This window comes from Lampetra fluviatilis, chromosome 38 (genome assembly GCF_964198595.1).
Source record: "Lampetra fluviatilis chromosome 38, kcLamFluv1.1, whole genome shotgun sequence".
Taxonomy (NCBI): Eukaryota; Metazoa; Chordata; class Hyperoartia; order Petromyzontiformes; family Petromyzontidae; genus Lampetra; species Lampetra fluviatilis.
Genome location: NC_136312.1, coordinates 10,139,112 through 10,163,999, shown reverse-complemented (window position 1 = coordinate 10,163,999; position 24,888 = coordinate 10,139,112). Strand labels below are relative to the sequence as shown.

The window sequence follows — 24,888 nt, the reverse complement described above, 5'->3', positions numbered from 1 at the left end:
TCCGTAGCGCAGTGCGCCAACCGTTGCGCCACCGCTCTCCACATTCACACCCCACACAGACACACACAGACACACACACGCACAGACTCACACAAACACACAGACACACTCACACACAGACTCACACACACACAGACACGCACACACGCAGACTCACACACACAGACACAGGTGCAGACTCACACACAGACACACACACACAGACACACGCACGCACAGACTCACACACACACAGACACACGCGCACAGACTCACACACACACAGATACACACACGCGCGCACAGACTCACACACAGCCACAAGCACAAAGACCCCCGTATAGCCTCTTACAGACTGTAGGGGCAAGTGCTGTTAGCGAGCACCCAAGAAGACCAGAACGACACACGAGGTGGGGGGTCAGCACCACGCCCGGTCGCCTTTGTCTCCCTTAGTGGCGACGATTACACATCGCACCGGGTACTCATTTTTTAGTCGAGCACGCACGCGAACTCACCATCACACCCCCAGCGCAGTGAGCGTCCCCTCGCCAACCCCGCCCGCATCCACGCGCACTCCTCCCCCCGCCTCCCTCCACCCGTGAAGCCGCCGCCTCCTCCTCCTCTGCCCCCTCCCCCGCTCGTGTTTGGCACGGAGCGCACACGCGACGCGCTCCGCAGAGCGATCGGCAAAGCCGCCGCCGCTGTTTGGTGGAGGTGGTGGTAGTGGCAGTGACGGCGAACGCGTCTCTCTGTCTCTCTCTCTGTCTCTCATCCCGAGGTCGCACTCTCTCGCTCGAGTCGCCCGGCATCGTCACAACGACTCGGGCTGACCACGGACACGGCTCCACTGCGCTGGAGAAGAAGCAGCAGCGGCGGCAGCAGCAGCAGCGGCAGCAGCAGCAGCAGCAGAGGCAGTCATCGGAGTTTTTGGTTGTCGGCGAGCGCCGTGTCCTCCTGGGAAGCGAGAATTGTTGCTGAGTGCGGACAAACAATATATATTGCTCGTGCCTTTGCGCGCGTGTCCTGTGCGTGTGAGTGAGTGTGCGTGTGAGTGAGTGTGTGCGAGTGAGTGTGTTTGTGCGTGTGAGTAAGTGTGAGTGAGTGTGTGCGTGTCTGTGCGTGTGAGTGAGCGTGAATGAGTGTGCGTGTCTGTGCGTGTGAGTGTGTCTGTGCGTGTGGGTGTGCGTGTCCGTGCGTGTGCGTGTGAGTGAGTGTGCGTGTGAGTGAGCGTGCGTGTCTGTGCGTGTGCGTGAGTGTTCGCTGTGTAATCATGAACGAGCGGACGGTGACGGCGCCTGTGATCAGCAGCGCGCGTGCTTAGCTGCGGGCGTCGAACAGGGACGGCCAGTCCACCTCGCAACAACTCCAACATCGTCGTGGTCAGCGTCACCATCCTCAACGGCACGTCGAGGGCTATCGGTGTCATGCCGCTCCGTGCCGCGCGTTGAGAGGAATAGAGATGTCTCAAGCGGCCCTGGACGTCATCGGCGCCTGGGGAGGCGATGTAGCCGTCTCGGTGGCCCACGAGTGGGACGATGTGGACCTGCCCGAGCCCGTGTGCCGCAGGAGGAGCAAGAGCCTGCTCGTGACGGACAGGAGGCGACGAGGCGTCGAGCTGGGGCGATTCGTGCGCCGCAGCGTGAACCTCTGCGACTCGAGCGTGAGCGAAAAGGCGAGCGCCTCGGATGGAGAGTGCCCGGGTCCTGTCAACGGCCTCGAGCTGAGCGGATCTAAGGGGAGTGGCGGCGGAGACGGCGAAGACGTTGGTGGTAGTGGAGGTGATGGAGGTGATGGACGAGGTGGAAGAGGAGGAGGCGGTGGTGGTGTCCCGTTCGCAAGGCTGAGAGGCAGCAACACCAGGATCAAGCGATGCACTCGCAGCGCCGACGATGATGAGGACGACGATGATGATGCCGATGACGACGACGACGATGACGACGACGACGATGAGGACGAGGATAAATATACACTCGAAGAGGACGGCGACGAGAAGATGAAGGTGGCGCATTCGGTCGTGGCCGTGCGTCGCAGGAACTCGGCTGCGGTGACCTTCAAGAGTAGCGACGACGTGAAGCTGATCGTGAACGAGTACGCGGGGCCCGAAAGTCAGGAGAGCTCGGAGAGCGGAGACGATGCCGAGACCCCCTCGGTCACGGTGGAACCCCTCGACTCAACAGACGGCACAGAGAGGATCCAACAGCAGCAGCAGCTGGAGGTGCCGGAAGACCCCCAGTTGCATCTTGAGCAGCAACAGCAGCAGCATGAGCAGCAGCCGCAGCAACAACAGCAGCAACATCCGCAGAAGCAGGAGCAGCGGAATACGCAAAATAACGACTCGGACGATGAAGAAACGGACGACGATAGGGGCATGAAGGCGGTGGACACCTCGCCTCGAGGGCGATTTCTCAAGTTCAGCATTGAGCTGGGCCGCGGCTCCTTCAAGACGGTCTACAAGGGTCTGGACACGGACACGTGGGTGGATGTGGCGTGGTGCGAGCTGCAGGTGAGTGCGGTCGTGAGGGTCGGGCGTGGGGTTTGGCAGCTGGAGCCGGCGATGGTTGTGGGCCTGAGTTAGAATCCGTGATTGATTAAACGGGATTTTCGGGTGTATTATTTTTTTTTTACCAGGTAAGACCCACTGAGCTGTGTAAGCTCTTTTTAAGAAGCGACTTGGATATCACGAATGATATCTCAACGAGGTTGCTTAACATCACGTGGGTATTTTACAGGAGCCAAATAACTATTAACGCGTGTTTCTAAATGTGGAGGGCAAAAACCGGAGAAAAATCGACGCGACCACGGGGAGAACTTGCAAACTCCATTTGTACAGCAGGCGTCAGGGTCGGGATCGAACTCACGACCTCCTGCATACCAGGAGAGGAAGTTAACATCTCGACACCGTGGCGCCCGCATACGAATAACTGTACAATCCCCAATTAAGTATATTACTGTAATGTGCAGTTTAGGAAAGTCAAGGGGGTGTAACTTACTTTAGATCAAATTATGTTTTGTTTAGATCAAGTTTATTTTTATTCTTCCCTCTAAATTGTATTCTCGTTCCACTATTGTCTCGTGTCAAGTTCCAATGAGATTAATAAACCCCCAATTGGATCGTTTTGCAGTAAGCATTGCACCACCCTGTGCCAGAGATGACCCCACAAAAAACCGACTTCAGGTAGCCTCTTGACCCGCCCTAGAGGCACAACTTTCAGGGTGCGCCGCCTGTTGAAGAGCGTCCTTCACATGCTCGTCGAAGCAAAATCGTAAATTATGAGAGTTTGAAATTGAGAGCACTAGCCGGTTATATATATGTGTGTCGATGCCTAAGGTTTGTTAGATGTTGTACAGTGAAAGATGGCTGGGGATATGGCCATACATTTGCTACACTTGGGGACCCGGTTTAACCTGTGATGATTGCTCAGCGTTCAGATATTACTGTCCCTAATGGAGCTCCATGAAAACATATATCAACGAGCCCATCCTCTGCTATTTACGTTAAGTTCGTCAAGAAAAAACAGGACTTATGGTCTCACTCAATGTGTTTGTTTTTTATTCTGGATCGCTGCTGTACCGGACTAGGTGTGGCACGTGACTCGTAGTCGTAGCCGGAGTGCGAGAGAGCGGTACACCGCACCGCCTGTGAGCGGAGTGCTCGCTAACAGCACTTGCCCCCACCAGCCTGTGTAGGCTATACGGGGGGATCTTTGTCTTTGGTATTCTGGATGTGGTGGGGCGGGTGCGGACATATTTTCTCGGTCCCCTCCCCCCGGACAGATCCGGCTGAAATGAACGAAGGGCCTCCCCACCCACCCACCCGCCCACCCACCCACCCACAGCGACACGTCGATGCGATTGAAAGCCGCTTTGCAGGGTGGCCAGGAGATGGCGACACAGCAGTGGATTATTGAATCTATCCGTGCCGAGACCTTGGCTTTCCTACCCCTTAAAATCCTTCTTCACTTTTGTCCCCACTCCGTTTTCCTTTGCACGTGAAGCCCAGCTAGGGCTCGTGAAATGCAATGGGCGAAACATTCCAGTTGCAGGACCCTCCTGCAATTACTCTCTGAGCTTCGTTGAGGCTTTTCTGGAGCTATATAAAGGGAATTATTATGATCTTGTTAGAACGGTGGTTCTGAACCTGGGGTGCACGCACCAATGGGGAGGGGGGGGGGGGGTTCGAGATGCCCTTTCTGGGGGGGTCCGAGACATGCCCAGATTTAGTTTTAGAAGGTAAATCATCGAAACACAAATTAAGCACGCGCAGGTAAGTACAACCACTTTGTTTCATCAAACCCTACGCATTTATTTTTGTAACAATTGAGAACCAAAGGAGTGCAAGGCTGCAGTAAAGGTTAAGAACCACTGTGTTAAAACGACGGCTTTTATTTGAACCCACGCGTTCAGAACTCGGTGCGCAATTGCTGCAATCGTCTGAATGAAAAAAGACGCGTGGCCCATCGGGACGACGCTTGTTGCATTCTCTCCCGACACGCCTTTTACCAGGTAAGGCCCACATATAGCTCTTTTTTTCTTCAGAAGCGACCTGGCACACAAATGATAGCTCAAAAAAGTGGCTCATCAGTGTGGAATCATGTAGCAGTCAAATACTCTGAACACGCGTTCATTCTAAATGTTGGAAGGAAAAACCGAGTTGACCTGGAGAAAAAGCCATGCGACCGCGGGGATAGAGGGAGGCACGCAAACTTCAAATATACAGCAAGCGTCAAGGTCGGGATCGAATCCACGACCTCCTGCATACCGGGCGAGGTGGTTAACATCTCCTAGCCACTGTGATGATGATGAGAGAGACACGTAAACTCCAAATACACAGCAGGCGTCAGGGTCGGGATCGAACCCACGACCTCCTGTATACCAGGCGAGGTAGTTAACATCTCCTAGCCACCGTGGGGCCCTCGACAGCTACACCCGCTGCATGCGAGGGCTTTCTTGGCAAGCTCCCGCCTGAGCGAAAAGAATCAACATTTTAAAGATAAGAATAGGGTTTTCCCCTTTTTTCTGGCAACAAAACTGAAACCTTTTTACGAGGAATCATGTCTGAATTAACCACAATACTTGTGGTCAGAATGCAATAAAAAAACATACTCTGATAATATATGCATTGTCCTTGAAACTGTATGAGATGAGGCTCAAAAGAAAATTGTCTCTGGTGTGGACCAATCAGTTTCAAGGACAATGCATATATTATCAGAGCATGTTTTTGTTTGCATTCTGACCGCAAGTATTGTGGTTAATTCGGACATGATTCTTTGTAAAAAAAGGTTTCAGTTTTGTTTCCAGAAAAAAGGGGCAAAAGCTTTTCTCATATTTTGGTACTGGCAAAGGAGGTCCCATGAGGATCAACATTTTAAAGTTGAGGATTTGACAAGGACACTGGCTCATGTCTCCTTGACAAACGCCTTGCGTTCTTCGAATTGGCCAAAACATCCTAAATGCAGGTTGACAAAACATCCCTCTCGAAAAACCGAGTGGCCGAGAGGCTGGTTAAGTGGCTGAATGGAGGGCATTATTGTGCGATGACTTGATGAACGCGTGCAGTCGATACTCGCAGCATTCACTGCCGCGCAGTCTGGCAACGCGCAACTGCAGAGAACCAAAGCAAACACTCTCTCAACGCGTATGTATGTTGAACTTCTTTCGTACCGTACGTAGCCAATTGGAGGTGCGGGGGTAGGACAACAAACTAAACATAAAAACACAAATGAGTTTTCAATCTAGATTTCAAAGCGCATAGCTCCAGTGGCTTCCTAATATCGGGAGGAAGAGCGTTCCAGACGGCCGCAGAAGCGCATCTGAAAGCGCGCGATGCGGTGACCACCTTTCTTCCATGGCCACCCAAAAGCCGCTGCTGCTGCTCCTGCGATGATAATGATGACCGGAGTTCGTGTGACTGTTGAAGGCTCCTTGACGAGATGAGCACATGGTAAACTCGTGCCGCCGGGTTCATGCCGAGGAGGCATGCGTGGAACAATGCATTCGCTATCCCGTGGAGCCTTCAACTGGATTTCGAGCTGAAGACATCCGTCATTCATAATTCACTTGCTCAACAGATCGCTTCGGCAAGACGTGCGTCGTAAAACCCTCCTCCACACGGCACGGACCAAACGCGCCAAATATCACGACACATTTCACTCGCGCGGTCTGACACTCAAATCAGTGGCGCGGCTTAACGTTGGCACGCGCGGTTCATCTTCGACGTCCATATTTCATCCGCACGAAAGAAAAAGTAGAGAAAGGCATGGAGGGCAGGCAGGCGATTGCCCCTGGTTAGGGTGAGCCTCGTGACTCATGTGCCCCATGGCTACTTAGTTTGTTGTACTTGCCACGCAGCGATTAGCGCGGTTGGCTACGTACGGTGCGAAAGAAGTTAAACATACATGCGTACTTGCCCCATGCAAACTTTACCACGGTACTCGATGTATAATAATTCACAGCCCTTTGTCAATCCACGATCAGAATATTTATTTATGCTGGAGCATAAATAAATGTTTTTTTTTCACAGGTGTCCTGTTGAATATATTTTCTCACGAACCACTGCGGCTTGGCGTGGGATCTCACCGCGGCAACCGGCGGTATCAGCTGCGGCTGTGCGGTCTCGAACTCGGCTAAGCAGAGTTGTGAGCACAAGCGCGCTATCCACCACGGGGGCCACCACTCCGCCGCTATTATCGGAGCGGCGATGCTGTATTCATATCGGGGTGAGAGCGAGCAGAGCGAGCAGAGAGCGACGTTCTGGACGTTCTCAACGTATCGGCGGAGACCTGAACTTCGTTTCGTCCGCGACCGCGATTTTTTTTTGCCAGCGCGCTCGCACTTCGACGAGCACGGTTGGCTACGTACGGTGTGAAAGAAGTTCACACCGTACAGTCAGTACACACGTACGTGCAAAGGCAAATGGGGACCCTGCTCTGTCAAGCAAAGACAAAGATCCCCCGTATAGCCTGTAACAGACTGTTGGGGCAAGTGCTGCAGCGAGCACCTATGTAGGCCGGAACGGTACACGAGGGGGTGGGTGGCCAGCACCACGGCCGACCGCCTTTGACTTCCCAGTGGCGATGTTTAAACACCGAACCAGGTACTCATTTGAGGCTGAGTCGACCTAGGGGAGGCCCATGACCGGTTGAGATAATCGTCACCGGTGTTGGCCGTGAGCGGGAATCGAACTCGGGTTCGTAGCGCAGCGTAGCGCTCACCGCTACACCACTGTCAAACACACGCACACACACGCACCATCACACACACACGCACCATCACACACACGCACCATCACACACACACACGCACCATCACGTACACACACGCACCATCACACACACACGCACCATCACACACACACGCACCATCACACACACACACGCACCATCACACACACACACACGCACCATCACGTACACACACGCACCATCACACACACACACACGCACCATCACGTACACACACGCACCATCACACACACACGCACCATCACACACACGCACCATCACACACACACACGCACCATCACACACACACGCACCATCACGTACACACACGCACCATCACGTACACACACGCACCATCACGTACACACACGCACCATCACACACACACACACGCACCATCACGTACACACACGCACCATCACACACACACACACGCACCATCACGTACACACACGCACCATCACACACACACGCACCATCACACACACGCACCATCACACACACACACGCACCATCACACACACACGCACCATCACGTACACACACGCACCATCACGTACACACACGCACCATCACGTACACACACGCACCATCACGTACACACACGCACCATCACACACACACACACGCACCATCACGTACACACACGCACCATCACACACACACGCACCATCACACACACACACACGCACCATCACGTACACACACGCACCATCACGTACACACACGCACCATCACACACACGCACCATCACACACACACGCACAATCATACACACACACACACCATCACACACACGGACACACACGCACCATCACGCACACACACGCGCGTTGTTTGCTGTAGGTAGAGCGACAATCGCCCCGCAAGCTGTGTGTCGTTGCACCGCAGGTAATGGATAACCAAGAGGGGGGGGGGCAGTGGGGGGGTCCATGGGTCAGGTCATACACCCCGAGCACGGCGGTGACGTCAGAGAGAGAGGGCGTGCATTGGACACGAAACCCATTGTTGATTTGACACCAGATGTACGGCTGACAACTGAGCACATACATAGCAGTGGCTCTTTTTAAATCCTTTATATTAAGTTCACTTGCTTGCTTGCTTGCGCGCTTACGACCGTGCAAATCTTTCGGTCGTTTTTTAACCCACTTCCCGTGATCCAATCGAGCTGACACTTTGCACACAGACTCGTTGTGCGTGACAATTTATTTTCGTGACAAAAAATTTTCATAACTTTACACTTTTTAGGATTTTTTAAATATTTAATTACCAATTGCTTAATGGTGGCAGGCAATCATCTGACCCATAGGTGGCAGCCATCTCAAGCCAGATGACGAGAGGACTCTAGCCGCCACGCATATAAAGGATTTATAGTGAAAAACTTTGTTTTTACGGGTTAATTTTTCAGAAGCGACCCGGTCATCGCAAACGATAGCCCAACGTGGAAAGGTTTAGCAGCAGCCGAATATAATCTAAACGCGCGTTGTTGATTGCAATTGTGGAGGTGGGGGGCGGGAAACTGGAGGACCCGGGATTGAACCCCTGAACTCTCGTATATTAGGAGAGGTAGTTAACATCTCCTAGCCACCGTGATGATGATGATGATAGTGAGAGACACGCAAACTCCAAATACACAGCAGCAGGCGTCAGGGTCGGGATTGCACCCACGACCTCCTGCACAGCAGGAGAGGTAGTTAACATCTCCTAGCCACCGTGATGATGATGATGGTAGTGAGAGACACGCAAACTCCAAATACACAGCAGCAGGCGTCAGGGTCGGGATTGCACCCACGACCTCCTGCACACCAGGCGAGGTAGTCAACATCTCCCATCCACTGTGAATGCGCGCACCCTGCGACCCCCTTCCTCCCCGCTTGCACGCGTGCCTGTGTGTCTACGTCAAGTTGAAGCGACTGTTTCTTTCCGGCATGACGTCAGATTCGAGTCCTTTTCTCTATTTTCCTTTTGTTTTACGCCAGGAACGATTTAATGATTTGAAATTAAACAAAATGTAATTGGTGTCCATCCGGCGTTTGGACATCTTAACGCTTATATATTGATGCCGGTAAGGCGACAATAGAATCCCATGGTTAGTTTAAGGATTTGGCCAAACATCCCAACGCCACAGGATCCTTCGGTGAGTATTTTGCAAACAGAAGACAACCGTGTTTACAATACTGTACGTGCATTCATCCGGCGCTTAACGTGGCTTGGAGTGGCACCAACTTACCCGTCTTTCCCAAACAACACTCCAAGTGACTTTCTTGACAACACGTCATACCATTTGCAAAAACAGTTATCGAGGAACGTCTGTGGGGGGGGGGGGGGGGTTGGGGTGTTGGGGTGGTGGATGGTGCAGGGGCATTGCTGGATTAGAGAGGGAGCTGGAGGGTTAAGGTTGTGGGGATTGTGTGGGTTGGATGCGAGCCCAAGCGAGACCCCCTCTGTTGTGCTAGAACAGACAAATCCCGCGCCCGTGCCACGAAGCATGGCCGAAAACTTCACAATGTTTTGTTTATTTCATCAGGTAAGACCCACTGATCTACGCAGCTCAACGAAGTGGCTTATCATCGTGCGGAAATGTATAGCACCCAAATACTCTGAACGCACGTTGATTCCAAATGTGGAGGGAAAAAACCGGAGGACCCGGAGAAAAATCCACGCAGGATAGAGAGAGAGACACACAAACTCCAAATATACAGCAGGCGTCAGGGTCGGGATCTAATCCACGACCTCCTGCATACCAGGCGAGGTCGTTAACATCTCCTAGCCACCGTGATTATTATAGAGAGACATGCAAACTCCAAATATACAGCGGGCGTCAGAGTCGGGATCGAACCCATGACCTTCTGTATACCAGGCGAGGTCGTTAACATCTCCTAGCCACCGTGATTATTATAGAGAGACATGCAAACTCCAAACATACAGCAGGCGTCAGAGTCGGGATCGAACCCATGACCTTCTGTATACCAGGCGAGGTCGTTAACATCTCCTAGCCACCGTGATTATTATAGAGAGACATGCAAACTCCAAATATACAGCAGGCGTCAGAGTCGGGATCGAACCCATGACCTTCTGTATACCAGGCGAGGTCGTTAACATCTCCTAGCCACCGTGATTATTATAGAGAGACATGCAAACTCCAAACATACAGCAGGCGTCAGAGTCGGGATCGAACCCATGACCTTCTGTATACCAGGCGAGGTCGTTAACATCTCCTAGCCACCGTGATTATTATAGAGAGACATGCAAACTCCAAATATACAGCAGGCGTCAGAGTCGGGATCGAACCCATGACCTTCTGTATACCAGGCGAGGTCGTTAACATCTCCTAGCCACCGTGATTATTATAGAGAGACATGCAAACTCCAAACATACAGCAGGCGTCAGAGTCGGGATCGAACCCATGACCTTCTGTATACCAGGCGAGGTCGTTAACATCTCCTAGCCACCGTGATTATTATAGAGAGACATGCAAACTCCAAATATACAGCGGGCGTCAGAGTCGGGATCGAACCCATGACCTTCTGTATACCAGGCGAGGTCGTTAACATCTCCTAGCCACCGTGATTATTATAGAGAGACATGCAAACTCCAAACATACAGCAGGCGTCAGAGTCGGGATCGAACCCATGACCTTCTGTATACCAGGCGAGGTCGTTAACATCTCCTAGCCACCGTGATTATTATAGAGAGACATGCAAACTCCAAATATACAGCAGGCGTCAGAGTCGGGATCGAACCCATGACCTTCTGTATACCAGGCGAGGTCGTTAACATCTCCTAGCCACCGTGATTATTATAGAGAGACATGCAAACTCCAAACATACAGCAGGCGTCAGAGTCGGGATCGAACCCATGACCTTCTGTATACCAGGCGAGGTCGTTAACATCTCCTAGCCACCGTGATTATTATAGAGAGACATGCAAACTCCAAATATACAGCAGGCGTCAGAGTCGGGATCGAACCCATGACCTTCTGTATACCAGGCGAGGTCGTTAACATCTCCTAGCCACCGTGATTATTATAGAGAGACATGCAAACTCCAAACATACAGCAGGCGTCAGAGTCGGGATCGAACCCATGACCTTCTGTATACCAGGCGAGGTCGTTAACATCTCCTAGCCACCGCTGCCAGTTTATGGTCCCACACAGTGTGTGGTGATGGCAGGCGTAAGAAATAAGCAAACTAAGTAAAAGCGTTGGGTCCCAAGTACCTTAAGGGGCCCGCCCCCCTGGATTCATAGAAGCAAAACTGAAATTGGGATGCACCGCAAAATCGTCTCGAATTCACAACCCAATTAACATATACAGCCAATTCATGTCAAAAAGTGAATTAATCTCTCTCATCTATATCCTGTCTGCATCTCACGACATCTCCATCTCTTGTCCACAGCTGTCTCATCTCACTCTGTCTCGCTCATCTATATCTCTCTTCTCTCATCTCATTGCACCTCTATCTATTTACCCGAAGTTCTCTCATCTAACCACCTCTTTTTCCCGTTGTCAACTCACTCGTTAAAAAAGGTCTAAAGTAATTTCCTGCTTAAATTAGCATTAGAAGCAGCGCTCATTTCCTGTTTATTGGCCTGAGCCAGTGGTGACAATTCCACATTGCTATGACCAACCACTGTAACTCTTCTACAAAGTTACACTTTATTTATGTAAACCTGGATAATGATGATGGTGATGATGGGCTGAGTAACCCCCAACCAGGAGTTGAACTCGCAACATTCCAATTGCGAGCCGCACGCTTTACCGCCCGAGCAGCCGCCCCGGTCATCTCCCTAGGCAGAGGCGGGGTGACTGCCCCGGGCCCCGCACTATGGAGGGGGGGGGGGCGGTTGTTGTTGTAACGTTCTGACCCCGTGCCCCTACTGGACATCTGTGAAAAAGAGCTTCACAGCTCTTCAGATTCCTCCAGTCTACACACATTTTCTGATTCTGCTTCAACTTCACAGTGTCAGATGTAATGCTTACCGCCCGCCCCCACCTATTGACGGCCCTGACACCCTGGTCGTCTCTAAGTTAAAATGTCTCGTGGAGAAGTTACCCACAAACATTTTCTGCCCACGGCCTCCAATGGGTCAGCACAGTGCCGGATTATCGTAGTAGCAAAAGTAGCTACACATGTAGTAGCTACTACACATGTAGTAGCTACTACACATGTAGTAGTAGCTACTGCACATGTAGTAGCTACGGGCCCCGCACTTTCAAGGGCCCCACGATAAATGCTTTCAAGCTATCAATTCCGGTTCAGTGATTCTGCACTTGCTCTATTACTGTAGTACTATACTGCCTTCAACTTTTACGAACGACTGGGTGTTTAAGGTTAGCGATTTGTCGTATTATCTGGCTGTATAGCAAATGAAAAAATACAATTACTTTACTATGCAAGTTAAACATTCATGTGTTTTAATATTTACGTGTTTTTTTTTATTTAGGGCCCCTTTATAACATCACGCTACAGGCCCCGCAATAGCTTCACCCGGCACTGGGTCAGCAGCCCCACCACGACCACTGGTGCCAGGTCACCAAGCGAGGGGCTGGGCCCTCCGAGGCAGCAGCAGCAGCTCGTTAATGACCCGGGCGGCACGGACAAGCGGGGCCAGACTTCGTGTCCAGCCTGCCTCGGGGCGTTGGGGCAGGGGTCGGGGGAGTGTTGCCACGTGCGGGGGGGGGGGCTTATCTTGCAAACAGCGGCCGCAGCACTCCCGCGCACACGGAAATCGTCGGAACGCGGCATTCCAGCGAAACACAAAGACGCGACCAGAGTGCGCGTGTCGGGAACAAGCCCTGAGCCAATCGGCTGTGGTCTGGTCAGAGTCTCCCTGTCCCTCCACGTGATGGCCTTTGCTTGTTTACTTATGCGGTATCTGTGATGTTCTCCAGATCTTAGGACGTGCTGTTTGCCCCCCCCCCCTGTATTTTGAAGGAAACGTTGGAGGAGGCGTCGTATAATCGAGCAAGTGTTGATGGGTGTGTATGTGTCGATAGGTGTGTATATTGTGGGGAGCGGTAGTGTAGTGGTCAGCGCGCTGCGCTATGAACCTGGCAACCCGACTTCGATTCCGGCTCACGGCCAACACCAGTGAAAATTATTTTAACCTATCTTGGGCCTCCCCTAGGTAGACTCAGCCTCAAATGAGTACCTGGTGCGTTGTGTAGTAAACATCGCCACTGGGGAGACAAAGGCGGCCGGGCGTGGTGCTGGTTACCCACCCCCTCGTGTGCCGTTCTGGCCTTAACAGGTCTTTGTACATGCTCGTATAACCGAATTGATACTACGCGAATTTGGGATGTTTAAGTTTTGTTTAAACAGGTCAGAACTCAGGAAACCAGGACGAGTCTCATTCGCAAGCCTGACCTGGGGACATTGGTCTGTCAGCAGGGGGTGATGATTGCTGCTATGTGTGCGAGATCCCAATTGTTTAATTAATTAATTAACAAAAATGCACCACAGTGGCTAGGAGATGTTAACAACCTCGCCTGGTGTACAGGAAGTCGTGGGTTCGATCCCGACCCTGACGCCTGCTGTATATTAGAAGTTTGCGTGTCTCTTGCTCATCATCATCATCACGGTGGCTAGGAGATGTTAACTACCTCACCTGGTGTACAGGAAGTCGTGGGTTCGATCGCCTGCTATATATTTGAAGTTTGCGTGTCTCTCTCCCCGTGGTCGTGTGGATTGTTCTCCGAGTCCTCCGTTTTTTCCCTGCACATTTGGAATCAACATCACACGGAGTATTTAGCTGCTATAAATTTCCACGTGATAAGCCACTTCGTTGAGATATCATTTGTGACAGCCAGGTCACTTCTGAAAAATAGCTACGTAGCTCAGTGGGCCTAACCTGGTAAAAGAAAATAAAATGTTTAATAGTCACATTTTTGTGGGTGTTATTTTCGAATTAGGGCAAAAATGTGGCCCTGACGCCGGCACACGATGGCCTGCTCTTGCCAACGACGTCAGGCACAACTTTAACGTCATTAAATTTCGAGAGCGATCCTGAGAACGTGGTCCGTCGTTCCCAGGCCCAGCCGGACTTGTCAACTTGCGATTCTTCCCAGAGCTCGGGTTGACGGATGACTCAATTTAAGTTTAAAAGGCAGCATGTTGTTTTGGTTTGTTGTTCCTTCCCCCGCAACTCCGATTAGCGCGGTTGGCTACGTACTGTACGTTTGCCTCAATTTCCAAGTTACTCGAGTTTGTTGTGAGAGTCGGACCGACCTTTCCGAGAAACACTTGCAGGTGAGAGGTCAAGACTGCCTTTGTTGACTAAATTAAATCTTCAGTTCACTACTTGAGAAAGAAATGTTCACTGCTGCAACATGTTGGGCGTTGTATTTCCACTTGACGCAAATTCTGACGAAGGGAATGCTGGCCCTGCCTGTGAAGTGAAATCAGCCGGGAGCGACCGTCTTCTGTCAGTGATGTCACCGTGATGCAATGTCACCGCACTGAACGAAGTGTCTTCTTCTGTCCGGTAATTTAAAGTAATCCCCGTCTCGTTTAACGTGTGCGACAGTCCTGGGCACGCAGCCTGTGCAGCTGGCTACAATAAACGATGCATGGTGATGATCATCATCATTGAGCTGCGTGCTCTTTGTTCTTTGGGTCTGCCTTCCCTTTAAGTCCAGCACATGGCTGATGTTTGGCTGTTTACAAACACAAAGCACGCCCACCCTGCCTTCATCTCCCCTGCGCCGATAACTGACCGTGAGTCGTAAGCACGACACGCAACTAAGTGCTCATCTATGGGTTCAACTGACCGAGGGGGGCGATTTTAGGACCAGTCGCCTATTGCGCCGTTATGGCGGTAAGCACGCTGCGCTGTGGAGACCCTGGCCATCCGAGTTCCATCGCCGGCAACGGTCAACGTCAGTGGCAAGTGATATGAGAACCGGGCCATCGTTAGGTGGTCAATCAATTGAATACCACTTTGTGAACAATCAACTGTGGGCTGTCCTATGACGAGGCCGGCCCCTGCCAAGGGAATGTGGAATTTCCGTAACAGGCAACGGCACCACCAATACAGTATATGTTAGTGCCATTGGAGGACAGTGCACCAAAATAGCATTGTTGTACTATACTTCTGCGCTCACAAAGATTACGCTGTCTGACTTCACCAACACGCACTGACCGGCGTGGTGAAGTATGGTGATAAAAAAAAAACATCGCTTGACTTTGCGAGTGTGGAGGCCATCATCCATGGGTGGATTGAGAGAGGCAGTACTTAAGCAAAAATGTCTTTAGAAAATAGTTGCTTAACAGCATATGTTGCACTTTGTTCGTACAAAGTGTAACATTTACACTTTGTACGAACTCAGCGCCTTCTCGCGGGAATGTTACGTGAAGATATTAAAATCGAAGAAATTGTTATTGCTATGAGGGCATGTTGGAACAGTCGCTTGCCCTAACTCAGCGTCATTTCATTCAGGCAACACTCGACACAGTTTATAAAGCAAAGCAGTGATTTGTGCACTGTCTGCCGACAAGACATTTGCAATGTAAATCTTTATTGCTAACCGTAGGCTGTGCATTATTTGACGTCAAGGACAAAAGCTGAAACCTGCGCAGAGAAGCGTGGGATGACGCAGAGCGGCGGAAAGAGGAACTCGTGGATCGGAGCAATTACGCAAGTTAGAGGCATCACATTGGGAGTCCTTGCATCCAGCAACGGGTAAATGATGGCCGATGATGGTGATGGTAATCATGCTGTTGAAACACACACTGGTGCGCACCACCGACCGATCAAAACCGGGAACGAGATGTTACGTGAACGCAAATGGCCATTAACTAGATACACACACACACCAGGCACGTAGCAACAGTCCTGTGAAGCATCGTAATATCTGCCTCGAAGCGGTTTGCATAATTGCCGGGGTAGTATCGTGGAGAGGGCGGATGGGGGCTGCAGGGTGAGAGGAGGAGGAGGAGGGGGGGAGAGGTGCGTGTGCATTTCAAAATTCAAAAGCAGCGACCTCATTTGCGTTCACACACCACAGTCGCTCATTGCGAACAACCTTTGCCACAGCTTCGTGTGGCTAGGAGATGTTAACTCCCTCGCCCAGTATGCAGGAGGTCGTGGATTCGATCCCGACCCTGATGCCTGTGTGTTTGGAGTTTGCGTGTATCTCTCTCCCCGTGGTCACGTGGGTTTTTCTCCGGGCCCTCCGGTTTTCACCCTCCACGTTTAGAATCAACGTCGCGCGTTTAGATTGTTTAGAGCTGCTATACAAAGCCACTTCGTTGAGCCATCATTCGTGATGGCAGGGACGCTTCTGAGAAAAGAGATACATAGCTCAGTGGGCTTTACCTCGTAAAATAAATAAAAAATAGTTTAATGTAAATAGTTTCTCTTGGTGGCGCGTGGAGAGGTGTCCACATGGCGACAATTTGTCTAAAAGCAGAGGGGAGGTGAAAATTCAACTTTGGAAAAGTGCTGAAGGTGGAGGGTTTCGGAGCAGGATGGGCGGGGGGGTCAATGAAACGAGGGCTATTAACCTCATGGTAATAATTCACATTTGTGAGGCGCGTTTCATGCGTAGATCCCAAAGTGCCGTTATAGGGCTGGTTGGCTTGGCGTGTTAGGGTTAGCAGTACGGCTAGTACGAGTGGCCGGATTGTTCGTCAGCGTTAGGGGTATTGCTAGTATTCGTGACTGGTTGGCTAAATCTTGACTTAAAGCTTTCGTGACTGCAGTAATTTATATTATTGGTTCTTTTGGTAACGTCACGTAGATAGGTTGGCTTGTTAGGGTTAGGGGTACTGCTAGCACTTATGGCGGGTTCGATCAGATTATGCCTAGTGCTAGTGGTTGATTGGCTAGTCAGTTATGGGTAGGGCTACCATTTGGTTGGCTCGTGTGCTCTACCCACGCACTCTTTTTGCCTCCGATTGTCAAATGCGGCCTGTTCAGTTTTTTGGCTGCTTTTCACTTTTAGCAGTCACAGCACAATTTCAGTGCCCAGTTTAATTTGACAAACGTGCCTGAAATGTTTTGTGTCCAGGCGTCTAGCCACTGCCATAACTTATCCACACAATGGAGATTCCTGTCTGGCCACCCTCAAAACAAGAAGCCACATCTCAATTGTAGAGACCTTGACAAATGTCTAAAATTAAGACGCGTGTAATTATCCGGTGGCGGCCGGGGTCTGCGCACTGGCGGTGAGTGATGAACATGGCCCAAGATTAATTAAATCCTTGAGCCATGGAAAATCTCCAAGCAGTGGCTGCACATCACGGCGCCCTGTTTGAACATTTTCCCCATTTGATGGCTATCGGCCAGTGGGTGAAAATTCTTCATTCCCATGATGGTGGCCTCTTAATCTGTATGACAACCAATATTGATTTTAAGAAAGCAAGGCATTTCATAGCCCACTCACCTAATGCCTCACTTATCTATCTACGCAACCTTTGACATAACGACTCACTCACCCCTCCATCCATCCACCCACCCACCCCCTCACTCTGCCCGGGAGTTGAACTCGCGACCTTCCAGCGTTGATCTCCTCCTAGCGCTCCCTGTACCGGATCGAGGGATAAGTAAAACCCCCGGGCCTTTGTGGGCCCTCTCACAGCTGCAGAGTGCCCTCTCCCGGCGCGCGATGTCTCCCCTTCTAGTAAACCGCCGCTGCAGCCACGGCGCTGCTCACTTCACGCTCTCGCGACGGCGTGGCGGAATTCGCGACCGTGCAGGTCCAGATGCGGCCGCACGTGGTAGGGGGGCAAGGGGGGGGGGCAAGGGGGGGGGGTTGCTTCCTGCACGCGGGGAAGTGCCGAGCCGGTCGGACAGGCCCGGCTACAGGCCCGGCTCGTCAACAGGGGACGAATCGCTGTGGCATTTCCGCCGTCTCGCCTTAAGGAGGGTTGGGCCCCGAAGAATTTATCGCTGAGTTTTGACGATGGACGAGGTCTAATGATGACAAATGAACCGGTTTTATGTCCCCACTGAATACCATTTTGTCTCTGGGAGAGTGTTGTAAGTGCGTTATTACATTTTGGCAGAGGACCGTAAATTATGCGCTGTGGCATCCGTAATAAAGCCCTGAAAGTTTAATCGCATCGGTTAAACCAGACGACAAAACCACAACAAGTAGCGCTGCCGTGCAGGCCGTGGCCATTGCAGCCGTGGCGCGGCATTTGCGTGTTCGCGCAAGTTCATCACCGTGGGCGGCGCGCCGATTTCCCTAATTGTGACTCGGTGCGCAGTGCCAGATTTCGACACGGAGGCCAACGCGCACGTGCACCGGGTCACGGAGATGGCCGCGAGCAAAAAGCTGGGCCCGGGCACGCGGTGGAGTGAGTGTCGAAACCGCGCCCCGCTCCTCGCAGCCTTTCCAACACAAAGGCGTCACTTGTGGGCACTGGCAGATGGTGGCAAACCACTCATTACCGTGGACACTGCCCAATGACAAACCGATGACGAACCATTCGTTAACGTGGGCACCGGGCAATGGCAAACCGATGGCGAACCATCATCACAGTGGGCACTGGCCGATTGCATACCGATGGCAGCCATTCGTTACCGTGGACACTGGCCGATTGAAAACCGATCGCGAACCATTTGTCATGGCCGTCCTGCGGTTCCGTCGCTGTTCAGCGTCCGTGGGATCGCTTTCCCACGTGTGACTGAACGCCCTCCGCTTGCCCTCCACCCCACCTTCATTTAGATCTTCACATTTGCAGTGTCACCCCATCCCTCCCCCCCCCCCCGCGTCTCAGCCAGGCCCCTGCCGCCGCTGGAGTTAGCGGTCGACTTGTCCGGCGCCTGACGAACGACGCCAACTAATTTCAGCCGACGGGAAAACGCCTCGGCGATGAACGTGACGCGCGGGGGCGGGGGGGTGGTAAATGGCGGAAGTTAACGATTCGACGGAAGGTCACCGTGTGAATGACCCCCGTGGAGTTCGTCGATGCCTTTTGCCCTTCAACATCCGGCAACCCTGGGCAGCAACATTTGCTTAGCGGGCCACAGCCCTGCTGATTGAACTCGGAGGAGTCAACGCAAGCTCGCCATTGGCCGCTTTAATCAAACGCCGCTGGAAACCGCGGCTGTAGAAGACCCGTTGACTTGCTACTCTTTTGGTGATGGACTACCATCCTTCGCCTTGCAGCATTTATATCTCACCGAATCAATGATGTTGACTCAAAACCGTTCCGGAGGATTATGAATGATATCTGTCATCTACGTTGCGCCATTTGCGATTTCGCGGTGCATCCAGCCAAGGATTTGGAGGATTTACAATTCAAAGGAAGCACCGTGAGGGTGTGTGTGCGGCCACACGCCAAATTCAGGCTCATCATTTCAAAATATAAAGCATATCAAGCTGTTGACGAGAGCTTTCGTTGGCCACGTTCTGGGGAAAAAGCCGAGCGCTTGGGTGGTGGTCGTCTCTGTTGGTGTACCTAAGTCGGTGGTGGAAATTCCACGTTTTCCACGGTTGGGGGAGGGGGGGTCACTCTTGCGATAATGCCGTCGCTTATTCCCGGCAAGTGGTTGTTTGTTTAAATTCACCCTTTCTGTGAATGACAATAAGCACGGTCACACACTGAAACGAATAACGGAAACGGGCAAACGGTGATTTGTGGACGGCGGAGATTGCCGCGAGTTGCGAGCGACACTCGCAGGAGCGTCTACAACGCGCACAGGGTCTCTGTGCATTCGCATACATCCGTCAGCATTTCCTGAAGAAGTGCATTGTGGTTCCTCTTGTCTTCGGCCACCATCACAACGCATGTTGCCAATGGACAGCAGCAGTGACGCAGCGATAGGCGACTGTGGACTGCATCTGTCCTCACTGCGGTTTCGTCATTACAGAATAGTCACCAAAGCCTTTGGAAGTGTTTTTGTTCTCCCAGAATGCACTATTATTCCGTTACGATGGGGCTTTTCCCGTCATTTACAGATATGATTATGAACCGGAGAGATCGCGAGCATATTAACGTGACGTGGCCACAGTGCTGGCTCCCTTGGGTTGGTCGGTCTAAAGGCATGGCACCAGTACGGTGATGTCCTCCGATATGCAAGGCATGATGGGACGAGCGATCTTTTGGCTACGTGCGCGCGCGTGTGCACTCTTGCTCTCAAAATGCTGCTCATTTTATTGATGGGCCCTGGCAAGGGGCACTGATTGCTGACGAGGGCCCAAAGATCGCCGCACCCAGAGCCGGTGCCTTTTAAAGAGTCCGTGACAAATTCAGCAGTTGTCTCAGACATTGCGCTGCCGTTGCTCTGGCCAAACATGCCTCAAGCAGCAGCAGCAGCAGGACATTTCTCAGGCTCGCTTACTCCAACACCCCCCCACCACCCGCCACCCCCCAGCCGAGGTCTGTACACTTGCACCAGGTGCTCGCTTAAGGCTGAGTAGACCTAGGGGAGGCCTCAGAACAGGTTTCCGAAAGCGGTTGCCGTGCTGATTGTTGCCCGTGGCCGGGAGCTGTACCCCGGGTCGCCGGGATCGTAGAGCGGTCTGTCGGCTCCCGTGCGCATACATGGACACAGCGACTGTGGCCTGCACACGTTGACTGTTCACGCAAGCTCCGTTAGCGAGCACCTATTGAGGCCGCAGGGCGCACGAGGCGGTGGTGTGGCGAGCACCACGCCCGGCTGGTTTTGTCTCTCGCTGGTGTTGCCATTTAAGGCTAAGTCGATCTCGGGGAGGCCCACGACCGGTTCAGATATTCGCCCCTGTTATTGTTCGTGAGCAGGAATTGAACTGGGGTCGCCAATATAGCCATATCAGACTATTTGGGGCGAGTTCTTTTCGCGAGCACCTATGAAGACTGCCAGGCGCACGAGGGGATGGGTGGCAGGGGCAGGCATCACTCCCGGCCGCTTTTGCACCAGGTACTCATTTGAGGTTGAGCCGGCCTAGGGGAGGCCTAAGATCGGTTCAGATAATCACCGGTGTTGGCCATGAGCGGGCGTCGAACTCGGGCCACTGGGTTCATAGCGCAGCGTGCGAACCGCTGCGCCACCGCTCCCCAAGCAAGCACGTGCAAACACGGGCAGTAAGAAGATTACGTGGCCCCGGGAACAAAATCGCGGCGCGTAATGTGATGACGCCCGCGTTCCGTGTCGTCGTCGTCGGCTTGCGTTTCGCAAGGAGACGTTCAAGCGAGGCCTCGTGCCCACACGACGCACATAAGCCCAGCAGCGTGCGCCACCGCCGTGCGTCTAACCACCCAGTTGAGTCACTCAGCGCGGAGAGCGGAGGTCACCGGCTCGAGTCACAGGGGGTGAGGAGGGGAGGGGGGCAGTGTAGATTAGGGGGAAGGGGAGGGGGGGGAACCTTGCAAAATGCCAGCTTCGTCGTCAAGAGAGGCAGGCCTTGTGCGGGACAGCAGTTGAATATTTTTTTATTTAACGTCAGCCGGGTTGCGCAGCGTTGTGCAACCGTCGTCGCTTGGGTGGCGATGTCCCCGCCGCTGCCGCCGCCGGGTGGGTTGACGGATTCGGCCTTTTGGGAGCTCGCTCCCGGAGGTTTGCGGGCAGCGGGGCCCGTTTGATTTTCGCGGCGCGTCGATGAAAATTAGCGCCGCTTTGTGGGAAGTCGTTGGCGCTCGACCTATGGATAAACACGCCCCCCCCCACTTCTCCCCGGCCGTAATCTCAAAGCGCTGTACATCAGAGGTGTACATTTTGAAATAGTTAAACTGACACACCAGTAAAAACACAAATAGAAACAACTGATTAATTATCGGTGGAACCCAAGTAAGCTGCTATAGAAATTGGTTAGTCTCAGTGACTTGTACATAGCGCACGGCAGCATGGGAAAGACTTTCACCCAGCAGTGGATTGACCATGGCTACTGCTGATGATGATGATGTAGTGCACGCCCATTGCCAAATCAGTACCTTTGCCCACACATGCTGCTGGCTGCTGATTAATACCAGAACCTTGAACGATGAAGCCGTGGATGCTTGTGTGTGTCGGGTTGTTTACTCATTGCCATGGACGACGCGTTGTCCGTGAACGAGGCTCGCGGCGGCGCGTGTCAATCCATCACGTGACGCCGATTCCCGTTCTCACCATACGCAGCACCGAGGCGCGATGGACGATACGCGCGGATTATTCACTTGCGTTTAGATTGTGGCCGAGCGGAGGGAACGAAGCTGAACAAACGGGACGACGAATGAGGAACGATGCGTGCGGGACAGAGGAGCAATTCATTCTCGAGCCAAATCGCGAACCTTCCGAGTCGCGACGATGACTTCTCTCATCTTCTTGGTTCTTTCGGTAAAGTCACGTAGAAGGGGAGTAATAAAATAATACAAATAAAACATAATAAAATAATTCTCACGACGTTTCGGCCACAACGCAAGCAGCCGTCCTCATGTGAAGACCAGGTCTGTCCCTTCTACGTGACTTTACCAAAAGAACCAAGAAGATGAATCCCTGCAGTCACGAAAGCTTTAAATCGAGACTTCTCTCAAATCGCTTGGGTTGCGAATCGTGACCAGCTCCCCCCCCACCCCCTGCCCCTCTGACCGAATCTCGTCAATTTCTCGGAAAGCTAAGCACACTTGAGTCTGGTTAACACTTGGATGGGTGACCACCGTCGCCAGGCGTTGTCGGCATGTTAGCTGCAAGTGACGGCCCTGGAGTTGGCGGCGTTGAGTATCACTCCCTCGCATGCTTGGGCTCTTTCCTCCGGGCACTCCTCCCATGTCCTTCCACGTGCAAAACGCACGCTACATCGCTCAATTGGGATCACGCATGGCAATCACCCCTCCCCTGCTGGCAGGCTGACGCCCGCTTGCAGGACAGCTGCCGCTGGGGGTGCCCTTTGCGCCTTTGCACTGGGACGAGATGCGGGTCGCTCGTTGCGGGTAGACGCGCCGGCATGAAGGCGGCTCTGTCAAAAAAAAAAACATCGTCGTCATCGTCGTCGTCACTGTGGGAAGGGAGAATTGCAGGGAAAAGGACTGTGCGAAGGCTGACGATTCGCGTGATGGGGGCGTTGAAGGAAGGGGGCGTTTGTGGAAGTGAAGAGGGGGGCAGCAGGGAGCAGAGGACACGGAGAAGATGGCAACTGAGGACTTCCTCCTGGTAAGGCAGAGCACCAAAGAAGACTGAGCAGAAATGTAGCAGTAGATTTTAATCTTAGCGAGGCTTGCTTGACTATAATAATAACAACTATCATTATTATTAACCTTTGAAAGGGGGCAGCCGTGTCTGTCAGGGAGGACAGTGCCCAGGCTCTGGTGCATTCCCCGCCAATGGAAAGAGCTTTGGAACCGACTTCGATGATGCGACCGATGCTGCTGACGCTGCTGATTGATGGCGATGGTGGCCATGATGATGATGGTGGCGATGATGATGGTATCCGTGAAGCCTGCTCTGCCGCCCCAGCCGCCACCGTTTGGCGCGGACCCCCTTGGCGTGGACCCCGTTGGCGTGGACCCCCTTGGCGTGGACCCCCTTGGCCGCGCGCCGGCAAATGAAGGGGCAGCCCACCACGAAATTAGCGAGAGCGACATCGCTCTCGCTAATTTACTTTATTTTCAAAACGAGGCGGCGCCGGCCACGCTCCGGATAGAGTGTCTCGTTTCCACGAGCAGTTTTGCAGCACAGCGGGAGGCATACACGCACATTTTTTTATATTTTTATTCTAGGGGGGGGGTGGCAGGGGAGAGGTAGTGGATGGGGGGGTGGGGTGGTAAAATTGACTCGTGTTGCCCTAATGTGCTCGGCAACACGATATCGCAGTTGATGCATAAACCGCGTATTAATGAAAAGCAGCTTGTACCGTACGGAACATTCACGCCTCTGTCCAGGCGCACAGACCGGGGCTTGAGCCCGAAACGCACGCCGTGTACACAATGCCAACATTTCCATGAATCGCTTAGTTTGTCAATATATATATCATATGAAGCGTGTGTTTTAATAAATGGGGAAAAAATTAGTACCAGTTTTGCTGGAAGTTTATTGTCTTATGGATGGACTTGCCACCTGCCATAGCAATGTGGAATTGCCACCAGTGTGACATCACATCTGTGGGATCTTTAAAGTGTACAACCACGTGGGGTTTTCACACTCCTGCTCTGCGTGGCTCTCAGCTCGGACCGCCTGCCGTTCGGCGTGATGTCCAACGTTTCATACCATGTGTTGAGAGCTTCTTCAGGATCCCCCATGCCCAAGCACACCGCACAGCAGCGGGCCTATCGAGGATAATCGGACGCTCATAATAAAGAGATAAATTGTATAAAACTATTACTCAACTTAAACGAAACTATTTTTATTTTACCAGGTAAGGCCCACTGAGCTATATAACTCCTCTTCACAAGCAACCTGGCCACCAGGTGACTTATCGTGTGGAAATGTGATGTTGATTCTCAACGCGGAGGGGAAAACCGGAGGGAGTCAGTAGAAAAATCCACGCGACCGCGGGGAGAGAGACACCGCAAACTCCAAATATACAACAGGCGTCATGATTGAGATCGAACCAACGACCTCCTGTATCAACGAGTCTCCGAACCTCTGACTCGTGTTAGCGTCTCGCCGCATCACGCATCGTCGGTGTCGTCATTATCAACATTAAGCAGTCGAACCCCTCCGCGAATGAAATCAACCCTGCCGGCAAACAGAATTGCGTTTAACCGAAGACAGAGTAGTGACGTGCGCGCCGTCACATCGTGAGGCGTCCGCTCACGTAGCGCCGCGGCAGAGTGGAGGGCTCATG

The 24,888-nt window shown here is 52.4% G+C and overlaps 1 protein-coding gene across 1 annotated transcript in view; it reads left to right on the top strand.

The window, feature by feature from the left end:
* Window positions 1-611: 611 nt before the first annotated feature.
* Window positions 612-24,888, top strand: part of LOC144945629 (uncharacterized) — a 153,090-nt gene continuing 128,813 nt past the window's right edge. The window contains 1 exon segment of the mRNA XM_078874168.1: window positions 612-2,482. Within this exon segment, the coding sequence (XP_078730294.1) occupies window positions 1,439-2,482 (1,044 nt within the window). The 5' untranslated portion in view covers window positions 612-1,438.